A 13,358-nucleotide genomic window follows, 5' to 3' on the forward strand; every position below is an offset into this window, starting at 1 on the left:
TAAGTACTTAGCTAATGTTATATTGAACATAGTTGTGAAATAAACAATGGAGTGATTTGTGTATTCCACAGCCTCCTTGATGAAATGTTGACTCTTTGGAATCTCTGTCCCGTGACCAAACTGGAAAAGAAACCTTGGGGATGGTATTAGAATCTGAAGAGCGTGCACTGAGATTGTACAAGAGCCCAGTGAGTGCGTAAACTGCTCACCTACCAACACCATCAGCCACCACTTGCCCCTTCTTGGGTACCCTTCTCAGGATGCGCAAATAGTCTGTAGCAGAAATAAGAAATCCTTGATGCCATCCAAGAAGAAATCTGTACATGAGTTCACATATTTATATATGTTATGTTGCTGTACTAGAGTATGTTGTCCTCTTGGATCTCCTTGCTGTTGGACTAAGCACCTTCCAAACCACAACTTATACCAGCTAGAAGGACAAAGGCAGGAAAAGCACAGAAGTACCTCCAGCTGCAAGCTAGTCTCCAAGCCACGCATCATCCTGACAAGGAAATATATTGTTGTTCCTTCATCAAAATAGTGGAAAAATCTCCCCAACAGCATTGCAAGTATACCTACACCTCAGGGACCGCAGTGAATAAGAAGGCAGCTCACCACCACTTTCTCAAGGCCAAATCGGAGCTGGGCAGTTAGATGTAGGTTCAGTCTATGAAGTCCATATCCCTTCAATGAATATTTAAGAAAAATTTATCAAGGGCACACAGAAGCCAGTGCAGCATCCATTCACCTTTAAAAGAAATTGCATGCCTATCCTAAGACTGGCAATGCGAGAAACGAAAACTGGCATTGCCCAAGACGTATCAAGCATAAAAGGAACGTTTAATATAGTATCTGCACAGAAAGCCAGCCTTCAGTTCTGTAAGCAAGTTGCTAACAGATTTGGTAATGAAGTGACCTAAATATAACACATTCTCAAGTGAGCAATTAATAGCTTATTTTATATATGTAAAATAATGTACTAGTATTGTCATTGTCAAGCAAGCTTATCTGAACATTAGAGTGGTTGATGAATTAGTTTTTTGTTTTTAAGAACTATATTATTGCTGTTATGGAACATAGAAGCAAATCCACCTCCAAAGTTGATTCATTATTTCCCATAAAACATATTTCACATATTTCAGCACGATGCCAACGTTACCATTGAACACTGAGCCAAATGTAATCCATCCCAAAGGAAGGATTAATAGATCACTTCATATGCAACATATAAAATGCGCTTTAAGTACAGTACATATTTAAAACTTTATTTTTAAATCCCATAGGCAAGAAGACACTTTCAAGCCTTAGGCTAACTTACACTCATTCCTTGTGATTCCTTCAATTTACCAGTTGGGGTCCCATCTTAACAAGAGTTGTCTTCTCTCAGGCATTCTGGGCTTCATGGGAGAGCATCCAGGTCACGTGCCCTTTGTGCCCGCTCAACCTAACCTTAAAGGAAAAAAAAACTCAAGCGAACGCCCGCCCTTGCAGCACGCTTGGATACCTGGACGTCCAGGGAGCGTGCACCTCTATTGGGCGGATGGTTCATCAATCAGGTCCAAGGTCAGCCAATAAGAGCTGAGGATGCGGCTTAAGGGCGGGATGGTGGCTGCGCTTCCGACCACCGTGTTAGGATGCGCGCGGTCCGGCAGCCGAGCGGGAGGGGAGGGAGCAATCGGCGGGGGGTGGGACTGCCGGCCGCTCGAAGGTTCCGTGTTTAGTTTCACTGCTGTTGCTAGTTTGGGGGGCGGGTGGGTGGGGGGGGTTTGAAGGGGGGAAAAGAATCCGATTCCTTTATGGATGTTGGATTTAAAAACTTTCCTACGTCCACCTCATGTATGAGGTGAAAGTGCTCCGTAATTTTATCCTTTGAGAGGAGTCGGATTAAAGGGGTTTCCCGAGGAAGAGCCGCGAGGAGAGGAGGAGGAGGAGGAGGGGAGGTGGAATTTGCTGGAAAATGGTCTAGAGGAGGAAGCGGCGGGTCGGCACGGAGCGAGGGCAGTGCGGCCGAGGCGGGGCCGGGGCCGGGGAGGGCGCGAGCCGGGCGCGCGCCGCGTCCGTTGGTCATGGCGCTGTGCGGCACCAGCACGGCGGTGGCGGCGGCGGCGGGCCAGCAGCGCCAGAGCGTCGCCAAGCTGATGGCTTATAACGGCGCCGGGGCCGCCCACCACCATCATCACCACCATCACCACCACCATCACAACAACCACCACCACCATCACCACAACAACCAGCAGCAGCAGCAGCAGCAACCGCCGCCGCCTCCTCAGTCGCATTCCCACCACCATCTACATCCCGGAGCCGCCGGTGGTGTTGCCGGCGGCGCCGGTGGAGGAGGGGGCGGCATCGGTACAGCGGTACACCCGGTCCAGCATCATCACCACCCGGCCTCCGGCGCCGCCGCCGCCGCCGCCTCGTCGTCGTCGTCCTCTTCGTCCTCGTCGGCTGCCGCCGCCGCTGCTGCTGCTGCCGCGGCGGCGGCGGCGGCAGCCGCGATGCTGAACCCGGCTCAAGCGCCGTATTTCCCGTCCCCGGCGCCCGCCGCCGCCGCCGCCACGGTGCAAATTCACGCCGCTGCCGCCGCCGCCAAGGCACATCAGCTGGACATCGAGCCCGACAGACCCATCGGATATGGAGCCTTCGGAGTAGTCTGGTAGGTACGAGGCGAGAGTTGGCATGATCTGTTGCTAAGAGTTTGCACAGCAGGTCGTTTTTGGATATTCCACCAGCGCTGTAAGATTTCGCAGGTGCTCTGTACCAATTCTGTTTTATGTGTTTTGCATCTCCAGCTGGTATTTGTTAACTTTGTATGCTTTGCTGTCTTGACACTGAACTTGATAGTTTTAGATAAATTATATTATATTGCATTAGGTGAGTTCGAATGGTGTAATTGGCATGGTAGCGAGGGTCATAGTTTCAAAGTGCATTGCTGAATATATCGAAAATTTAAACGGACTGGGGTCTAGTTATTTTGACGCTATAACCTATTAAAGTCTAGAGTTCATTGATAAATAAAATGTTGGATTTTTCTATTCGAAGTTTAAAGCTTTGCAAGAGGTCTTGACTTACAAATAATTTGTATTTTGCTTTTTCTTGTTCAGTTAAAGCAAAAGTGACCCACATTAATATGCTTTAAGTTGCATATTACTGCTGGCTCTTGCTAGTTGCAGAAATCTTTCTTTCTACAGTAATGGAAGTTGCAAAAGATACTGGATTAATATTGTTACCTTCTATCTTGAAGCATGTAGCAATGCATAACATTGAGCTACGAGAAATTGATTTCGGAATTTTTTTGTTGTCATACGTTACGCAATGTTTTGTGGGCAGTGTGAGACACGATACTTTGTTGGTTTAAATGGACTTTTTAATGCACTCAAATGCAGAGAGCTATTGGAAGAAATACCTACGCGCGTCTAAGTGTTGGAAAGAAAAAAATAATCGACATTTCTGACTGGTTTCAATTCTTGAATGGAGGTGAAATTACTTGAGGCCTGTGAATTTGTCACTTTCCTTTCCATAAAGTAAATGATGCATGTTTGTTTTCATTGGTGTATCTCAGCTGGTCACATGAATTCGGTTTCCAAAGAGTTAGCGCTGTTGTAGTAATCTCAGAAAATATTGTGGTTTCATAATCGAGATGGTGTTGCAGGGCGTTAGCAAATTTGAGGCGTGACATTTAGTCTTGAAATACAAAGTAATTGATAACTGAAAAGCAAAGAAACTAGTTTTAAATGAGTAATCCTGAGTCAAGTTGCATATCTGGTGTATATTAGGAATTTCGGATTCCTGCAGACGATGTACTAGTTTTGTTTGTCACTTTATACTTTGAACTTTTTTTATTTTTAAACATAGCGGAGTAATTTTGGTGTAAGAGTAACTACATATTATTGATGGGCAATTCTTTGTTTATTAGAAATCTTGTATTTGAGACAGTGGCAATGTTCAGCCAATGAACTGAATTTTTTTTTAGCTCAGTCCAGTTTTTAACTTGTAATTGGGTAATCAACGTAAAAGTTTGATTAGCATAATATCATCACTATTGCCCTTTGCCCTTAATCCTTTCAATTTCACTCGAGAAAATATACAATTGAATAAAGTCTGATAAATTATAAAATGAGCATTGAGGAATTTCAATAAGGGTAGTACTGAGGTTGAAAATTATTTTAAGAATATCCATTGAATGCTTCACTAATGATACTGAATTGCATTTTTTTATTTTGAACGATCTGCAGCTATAGTGCTGCAATTGGAAGTTGTGGCTTTTTTCAATATGGTGAAATTTTGCTCTTGTAAATACAGTGGATACTGGTTAAATGGTACACATTGGGACCAATACTTGGCCCAATTAGGTGGGTGCCCTAATAACCAAAACTTCATAGAAGTTGTCAGATGTTAAAAGACAAATGACAGTTTAACAGTAATACATGAAATATGAATTTTTAATGAAATCAGAACAAATTAGTACACTATCAATATCTATAATACCTATATTGTTTCCTAATAGTTATTGATGGAAGATACTGTGTTCTTTGAACTGTATAAGGACAACCAGTGCAATTAGTGTACTTAATGGAGTGCCTGGATGCAATGTTATCAGCAATTGCATCCTACAAAATATCATTTACATTGTAGGATTTAATGTGACTGTAAATACCTTCACATTCTTCATAGTTGCTAACTAGTGAAATTACAAAATGCTGAAATTACAAACACCAGCATTTTGTGTGTGTGGCTTGAATTTCCAGCATCTGCAGGTTTCCTCGTGTTTGTGTGAACTAGTGAAATTATTTCATTTTCACTTCTGGCCAATTCTGGCATCTGAAAATATGAATGCATGAAACCGAAGTGAGCGCAGTTCAGCCATTCTGAATTATCTTGCTACTTATTTCTTGGCCATTATCAGTGACAAAAAGTGCTTTTTATACACAAGCAACTGGCATTATTTAAAAACTTTTTGCTCTAAGCATGGTGTAGTCTGTAATGGCCACTCAAGTTGCATGTGTCTGACACTAGTTTAAAAACTGTATGGCAATGATTACCTGTCCTAATTAAGTAGCCTGGTATCCCAAACTAGTGAAGGGAATTATAACTATTCTCTGGATTTTTGTTCTTTAAGAATTCTCCCAAATAAGCAGCTGCCCCAATTAATTGATGGCCCAATTAACCTGAATCCACTATTTGCTGAATTCAAACTCTTTTATGATATAATTGCAGCCTTTTTAGTAAAATCAGTGTTCTACTATTTTTCTGTATCTCAATGGATAAAGTTCTCCAATATATCAGCACTTTTATCAGTGAAATTTGAAAGCAGCATTTGTGTATTTAATGGAACAGTTTACTTTTTAAATCCTTGTATTGTTAACTCTTGCTTTCTTGATATACAAGCCTTGTGATCTGGGATGCATGGGGATGGAGTCTGGTCTCCACATTAATTTTGACTGTGGCAAGTTAAAAGCTACAAATTTCAAGCACGGCTATAATTTTGGTTAAAAAGATGCATCTCATGCTACCTTAAATCTGTTTGTACAATTAAACAAAGTTCATGGACTTGCAGCAATTGTGAAGTTCCATTCATTCATGTCTTGAGGGAAGAAATTCAGTGTTACAGTTCTACTTGCAAATTGTTCATTTGAGATGTAGTATAGCACACTGTTACAAAGTTTTTGTAGCCAAGAATTGCATATTCTCATTATTCCTATGAAACAGGTTTTGTAACAACCTGTGTACCTTTTTAGTGATAGACTTGAGACCCCTCAGATCATATAATCAGTGAGAATAATCCTTTGTTATTCCACAGTGGGCATTCAGTCGATCATCTCTCCTCCTCCCTCCCCTCCCCCCCCCCAGGTTCACTTAGCACTTTCCTGCATAACTGGCAACAAATTCTTGTTGGCAATATGTTTGTGAATTGAGTGAATTTTGTTTTTTTTCTCAAATGCACTTGGGTTCAATCTATGAATGTGGCCTGAAACCTTGTAAAATTCAATCAGTTATTGGTATTTAAACCTGATCATTGTTTGCTCTTTGCAAATCTTTTATAGCTGCTTTTCATCTTATTAGCCTCCATTCATAAAAATTCCCTTATTATTTTCCATATTCCAGAAGGGGCAACTTTAGGTTTCAGTATTAGAAGATTTGCCTATGGATTCCATTCCAAGACCTTGACAAATGATATAGACTTGTACTGTGAAGTACTATATTGGTGATTTTAAAATGTGTTAAACTGTCCCCTTCTAGAGTCAATGTATTAAGCAATCATTTACATTGAAGAGAAGTCCATCCAAATTTATTGTTCAGCCTACATCAGATTAATGAATTTAGTTGCAGCTCTTGAGATGCAAGATGGCTTTCCGCATAAATTCCTAGCTTGCGTAAGGGTTTCATTCCTGATCACTCCGTTATAAAACTCTTCTCTGATGCCTTCGTTGGTCAGGGTTGACCATAGATGTCATGTTCTAGCTGTCTAGATACTGCAAGCGAGGGCAGTTGCCCATGTAGTAAGCTTCCCCCTCTCCACGCACTGATTGAACCCAAAAGGATAGGAGAGACCAGTACAATTTGACACCAGCAGCATCGCAGGAGTTGCTAGTCAATTTCGATTCCAGATCCAGATTTTTCTTTTGGAGTTTACTCGTGAAGCCTTCCCCATGAGTGGGTATAGCTGCAGGGCAGCAGAGGTTTAAGATCAGTTTTCCTTTTAGATGAGCTGCCAACGACGGCTGATGAGCCGTATCTGTTTTAAAGCACCATTAACTCACCTTTGCTCCTTCTGTCAGTGAAGCTGTTCTGCTGGGCTTAGTAACTGAGCCCTGTATGAAGGCCAAGCACTGGTCTTGGTTGTCAGAAGCTTTCTGAGGTGCACGCCATTGTGAGCATTTAATAGATAGTGGGAGTTTGTCCCCATTACCACCCCCTGGCTATTACAACCTTAGAAACACTTCATTGGTCCTCTAAATGAATAAGATTGACTCTGGGTCTTTCGATCTACCTTGTTATGGCCTTGCACCTTATTGGCTACCTGCACTGCACTTTCTCTAACTGTAACACTTATATAGACAATAGACAGTAGGTGCAGGAGTAGGCCATTCGGCTCTTCTAGCCAGCACCACCATTCACTGTGATCATGGCTGATCATACACAATCAGTACCCCATTCCTGCCCTCTCCCCATATCCCTTGACCCCGCTATCTATAAGAGCACTATCTAATTCTCTCTCGAATGCATCCAGAGACTTGGCCTCCACTGCTTTCTGGGGCAGAGCATTCTACATATTCACCACTCTCTGGGTGAAAAAGTTTTTCCGCATCTCTGTTCTAAATGGCCTACCCCTTAGTCTTAAACTGTGGCTTCTAGTTCTGGACTCGCTCATCAGCGGGAACATGCTTCCTGCCTCCAGCGTGTCCAATCCCTTAATCTTATATGTTTCAATCAGATCCCCTCTCATCCTTCTAAATTCCAGTGTATACAAGCCCAGTCGCTCCAATCTTTCAACATATGACAGTCCTTGATTTTGCATTATTATTTTCAGTGCCCTGTTGTAATCAAATCTGTAAAGATGGCATGCAAAATAGTTCACGGTTCCTTGTGACAGTAGTAAACCAATTTACCAATGGTTCTGCATAAGTTAAAGATTTCTATAGTAAGTCAATTCTTCAATTTCATTTGATGTGATATATGCTGTGACCATCTATTGGGGAATAACATGAAACATCTGTTATTAACTTGACCAATGCTTTAAAATTGGGAGAATTTGGATGAGGATGAGTTGGGTCATTTGTAATCCAGAGAGTTCCTGTGATCTTAGATGTAATTGTTGACCACATTTTTCTTTGGAATTTTTCAAGGATGAGTAATTTATAATTTGTTAATTCTTAGCTGAAGTGCCCATCTGTATATTTTACAATGCCATTGTTATTTTCTAACAGTTATAATTTGTTGCAAATTTCTGTGGAACAATCGGCTGTATTTTTCCATTCAGATTTGCTTTGATCTGATCCTTGTGTCTTGAGGGAGTACCAAGAATTATAAACATTTTTTGCATTTCTTGATTAAATGTTTCTAAAAATCTCATCTAGTGCAAGCAATATTTATTTCATTCTACATTGTAGATTGTAGCACTTTAACCACAGATGACTGACCTATATTTTCAGGTTTTTCTATAAGGTTAATTTGCTTTGTGGCTTAACTTTCCATTACAAATTTATGAAGGTTTTAGTCTAAAATAATTTCTTCTCTTCTATGTAATGTCCTAAACTTGGGATCTAAAGTTGTTTCTTTCAAATGATTGTAGGAATTTAAGTGATTTTTGTGTTGCAGACTATTGTCAAAAATACTTTCGACTGTCAGCTGTTCACTTTTGCTGGTGTAAATTGCTTACTAAACTATCAGTTAAGCGACTGTTTAGAAGAAAAGTAAACAAACCTCACATTAAGCATACTTAAGGCAATAGTGTTATGTTTAATGTTTTGAAGAATTTCAAATTGAATTAAGGGTCTATAGGACATCTTTGTGTATAACAGACAGACATACTTTATTGATCCCGAGGGAAATTGGGTTTCATTACAGCCGCACCAAGAATAGTGAAGAAATATAGCAATATAAAACCATAAATAATAATAAGTTAATCATGCCAAGTGGAAGTAAGTCCAGGACCAGCCTATTGGCTCAGGGTGTCTGACACTCTGAGGGAGGAGTTGTAAAGTTTGATGGCCACAGGCAGGAATGACTTCCTATGATGCTCAGTGTTGCATCTCGGTGGAATGAGTCTCTGGCTGAATGTACTCCTGTGCCTGACCAGTACATTATGGAATGGATGGGAGTCATTGTCCAAGATGGCATGCAACAGCAAACATGATAGCACTGGCCTGCTGCCCCAGCACACAACAGCAAACATGATAGTACTGGCCACCACAGCCTCGTAGAACATCCTCAGCATCATCCGGCAGATGTTAAAGGACCTCAGTCTCCTCAGGAAATAGAGACAGCTCTGACCCTTCTTGTAGACAGCCTCAGTGTTCTTTGACCAGTCCAGTTTATTGTCAATTCATATCTCCAGGTATTTGTAATCCTCCACCATGTCCACACTTACCCCTTGGATGGAAACAGGGGTCACCGGTACCTTAGCCCATCTCAGGTCCACCACCAGCTCCTTGGTCTTTTTCACATTAAGCTGCAGATGATTCTGCTCGCACCATGTGACAAAGTATAATCAAAATTCTTTCCAATTTTATGATTGACTTTATAGAATAGCTAACATTTTAAAACATTGTACTATTAAATTTTGATGACTGCATACAAGAGTAAATCTGCAGATGCTAGAAATCGAAGTAATACACACAAATTGCTGGAGGAGCTCTGCAGGCCAGGTAGCATCTATGGAAAAGAATAAATGGTCGAGGTTTTAGGCTGAAGACATTTCATCAGGGCTGGGGGAAAAAAGTTGATGACTACATGATATTTTTAGTGACTTAAGGACTTGTTCAGAACTTAATTGAACATCTCGGTGGTGCAGAGAGAGTTGGTTTAAAAAGGAGCAAAATGATGCATTTTAGGAGAAGACTCAGTGATATGGTAGTTGAGGTCATATTCACAAGTTTTAAGGTGGTGGAGTGTTGGTTTTGATACATTTGCTTATTAGTCCTTATTTATCACTTTTGATATTTAAAATCTCTAGGACACATGAAATATTTCTTTTCCCAGAGGAGTGAATCTGGAATTCTCTGCCTGAGGAAGTACCTCATTAAATCATTTAACACATGTTTTTACATAACAGGGGAATTGAAGATTATTTTGGGGGGTGGGGGGTAGAACTGACTCCGTGGCCAGGTCAGCGATGATCTTACTGAGTGGCAGAGTAGTTTCAATAGGCTGCTCTGATTTTTTGTTTTCAGTGGACATGGGGATGAGTGTAAAAGATAGTTTCGGAAAACTCCACTTTTCTGGTTTGATATTTGGCTGACTTTGTTTTCCCAGTCTAGAAGGATGCCAATGCCATCATGATTGTGAATTTTCTCAACATTGTGCTAGGGATGAAAAGCTCGTGTGAGATGGAGAAATTGAGTTTGTTCTCTTCTGGAACAAGTAGTTGAAGGGGAGAACTGATAAAGCTGTTACCATTTTTAATCAAAATTAATGCTGCCTGTGCCATGTGCCAGTGAGGGTTAGATTAGGATGATTTATCAGATGAGTGGCTAAGGAACTGCTACGGTTTTGGGCTTCTGGATCATTGGGAAAGGTTTGACCTGTACAAAAAGGACTGGTTAAACCTGAACTTGACGGGGACCAATATTTTTGCAGGTAAGTTTGCTAGCTTCTGGGGAAGGTTTAAACTAATTTGGAAGGGGGTGATGGGAACGAGTAATGGGGCAGTTGGAGCAGAAATATAGTGTAGTGAGACTAGGGAAAGATGGACAGAAATTGCAATCAGTGTGATAAATTGAAGTGTAACGAGGCAAAATTGAGAAGGGTGATGAATACAGAACTAAAGGTCTTGTATTTGAATACGCGCAGTACATGCAATAAGATGGATCTTGTAGTGCAAGTGGACATTGGCAGCTATGTTGTGGACATGATTGAGTCGTAACTGAAAGAAAAGCATAGTTGGGGGCTTAACATTGTAGTATACACCTTGTATTGAAAGGACAGGCAGTTAGGCAAAGGGGAGGGCTCTAATTTCCCTCTAATTTTTTTTTTACAGCTTTGCAGACCACCCATTGTCCTGAGCAGGAAGTTTTTTTACACAGCCTGAAAGCTGCAAAACTGCACAGCACTTTCGTAATATGCATACTATGAATATTTATAATAAAAAAAATTAAAAATCACCTTTTGATGTTATTAATTGGAAGAGTATAATGAAACATTACAACAAAGGAAAATCTTTCATGTTTTGTAGACTTTTCTCTCCTGCCTTAATTACAAACACTCTGTAAACACCATCCAGATTAATGTTGCATCTGCATCTTGCTCTTTGTTTGGATGATCTAATGTTCCATTTATTGTCTGTTTCTAGATTACATTTGATTGAATTCATAAGACTGAATCCATATTTGCAGTGAGCCCTAGAAGCCTGAAGTTCCAATGATGTAAACAAGATTGACAGTTCAAGTTCTTTGTTTCTAAGCATGTAGTTCAATGTATCAGTGAATGTTTTAATTGAACCAGTTTTGACAATTTGTAATCACAGTATTGCTGTGATATTTGAGGCAGTACTTTCATCAAAGTTCATAACTGAGTTTTTTAGTCAAATTTTTTCCAAATTCTGAATTGGTTGTATTTGCAATAGCAACAGGGTCAAAAGAAGGTGCAACAGCATCTACTCGTATATTTCATTAGGAGTTTGAGGTTATTTGCTACATTATCAAAGATGCTCATAACTTTCTACAGATGTGCTGTGGGGAGCATTCTGATTGCATCAACATCTGGTATGGAGGTGGGGCTACTGCATAGTATCAAAATAAGCTGTAGAGATTTGTAAACTTAGTCATCTCCGTCATGGGCATTTGCCTCTAGTATCCAGCACATCTTCCAGGATGCCTCAAAAAGGTGGCATCCATCATTAAGGACCCTCCTCCCATCACCTAGGTTATGTCTTGTTTTTGTTGATGATATCAGGCAGGAGTTACAGAAGCCTGAAGGCACACAGTCAACAATTCAGGGACAGCTTCTTCCCAGCTGCCATCAGATTTCTGAAAGGGCATTGAACCCATAAGCACTACCTCACTACTTTTTATTTCTATTTTTTGCACTACTTATTTCATTTAATTGATGTAAACTTAACTGTAATTTTATTGCTGCTGCAAAGATAAATTTCATGACATATGCTGGTGCTATTAAACTTGATTCTGAAAAGCTTGTTATTCTCTTTACTCATTGTCAGTAAATCTATAATCCAAGTGATTAGATATTAAAAATATATAAAAGAAAATTCCAGCTGTGCAACAGAAAAGGCTGTAGGCACAGGAGCATTTCAGTTACTGTACATCCATGTACCTGTTTAGCTTAGAGGAAACAGTGGGGTGCTTTTTATATTAAATAAAAATTGAAATCAATCCTTAGAGGTGGCATAGGAGCAGAAGACGTAGAATCCTTGTGAGTAGAGTTAAGAAACTGCAAGGGTATAAAGACCCTGATGAGAATAATAGCCAGGATATGGGATACAAATCACAATGGGAGATAGAAGAGACATGTAAAAAAAGGGCAATGTTATAGTAGTCATGGGGGAATTCAATATGCAGGTAGATTGGGGAAAATGAGGTCATAATACTGGCACTCGATCCTCCAGCAGTGGCAGGATCTCCCTGTGGCCACACACTTCAATTCCACAGACCACGCCCACTCTGACATGATGGTAGAGGAGGCCATGGACAGACAAGATGAGGCCACACGCAGGTCAATGGCTACCTTATCTCCTGCCTAGGTAGCCTCCTTCCTGCCGGCATGAACATCCAACTCACTGACCTCTGTTGATACCCTTACCCCCATCCCTATCTATTATTTTAGTCTGGTTCTCTTTCTCTTTTTTCCCCCCTCACTATAATCTCTCCCCCCAGCCCTACCTTTCTTTCTCTTTTATTTCCCATAATTCTCCACCTTCCCTTTAGCCCATTTCCCTCCAGCCTATCACTTCCCAGCTCTCTACTTTATCCCTCCCCCCACTTATCCCCCCCCCCCACCCCCGACCATCCCATGTTACTTCACTCCTGATGAAGGATTTCGGCCCGAAACGTCATTATTACCTCCTCCCATAGATGCTGTCTGGCCTGCTGAGTTCTGCCAGCATTTTGTGTTTTTTATTTATTTCCAGCATCTGCAAATTCACTCGTGTTGCAAAATGAGGTTGGTGCTGGTTTTTAAGAGGAAGTTTGTAGAATGCCTATGAGATGGCTTTTTAGAGCAGCTTGTGGTTGAGTCCACTAGAAAAAAGGCAATTCTGGATTGGGTTTTGTGTAATAAAACAAATTTGATCATCATAAGGTAAGGGAGCCCTTTGGAAGCAGTGATCATCTGATAGAGATTACCTTGCAGTTTGAGAGGGAAAAGATAAGTCAGATGTATTAGTAATACAGTGGAGTAAAGGGAATTACAGAGGCATGAGAGGGGAGCTGGCCAAAGTAGATTGGAAGCAGACACAATCAGGGCTGATGGCAGAACAACAGTAGCTTGAGTTTCTTGGAGCAATTCAGAAGATGCAGGATTCTAAAGGGAGGATAAGCAACTGTGGCTGACAAAGGAAGTCAGAGACAGCACAGTAGGAGGTTGTATATTAAAAACCCAGAAATTAATGGGAAATTGGGATTGGGAAGATTTATATTTTTAAAAAAAAGTAGGCAACTAAAAGAACCAAAAAGAGAAGCTGAAAT

General features: G+C 40.9%; 1 protein-coding gene across 4 annotated transcripts in view; it reads left to right on the plus strand.

Moving 5' to 3' along the window:
* The first annotated feature begins 1,767 nt into the window (after positions 1-1,767).
* LOC140731647 (serine/threonine-protein kinase NLK-like) overlaps positions 1,768-13,358 on the plus strand; it is a 138,203-nt gene continuing 126,612 nt past the window's right edge. For all 4 annotated transcript variants that reach the window (XR_012099883.1, XM_073053268.1, XM_073053270.1 and 1 more), the window contains exon 1: positions 1,768-2,653. Coding sequence is in view for 3 of the 4 variants with exons in the window: in XM_073053268.1 (XP_072909369.1) it covers positions 2,067-2,653 (587 nt within the window). In the remaining variant the exon portion in view is untranslated. The remainder of the gene's footprint in view (positions 2,654-13,358) is intronic.

This window comes from Hemitrygon akajei, chromosome 8 (genome assembly GCF_048418815.1).
Source record: "Hemitrygon akajei chromosome 8, sHemAka1.3, whole genome shotgun sequence".
Taxonomy (NCBI): Eukaryota; Metazoa; Chordata; class Chondrichthyes; order Myliobatiformes; family Dasyatidae; genus Hemitrygon; species Hemitrygon akajei.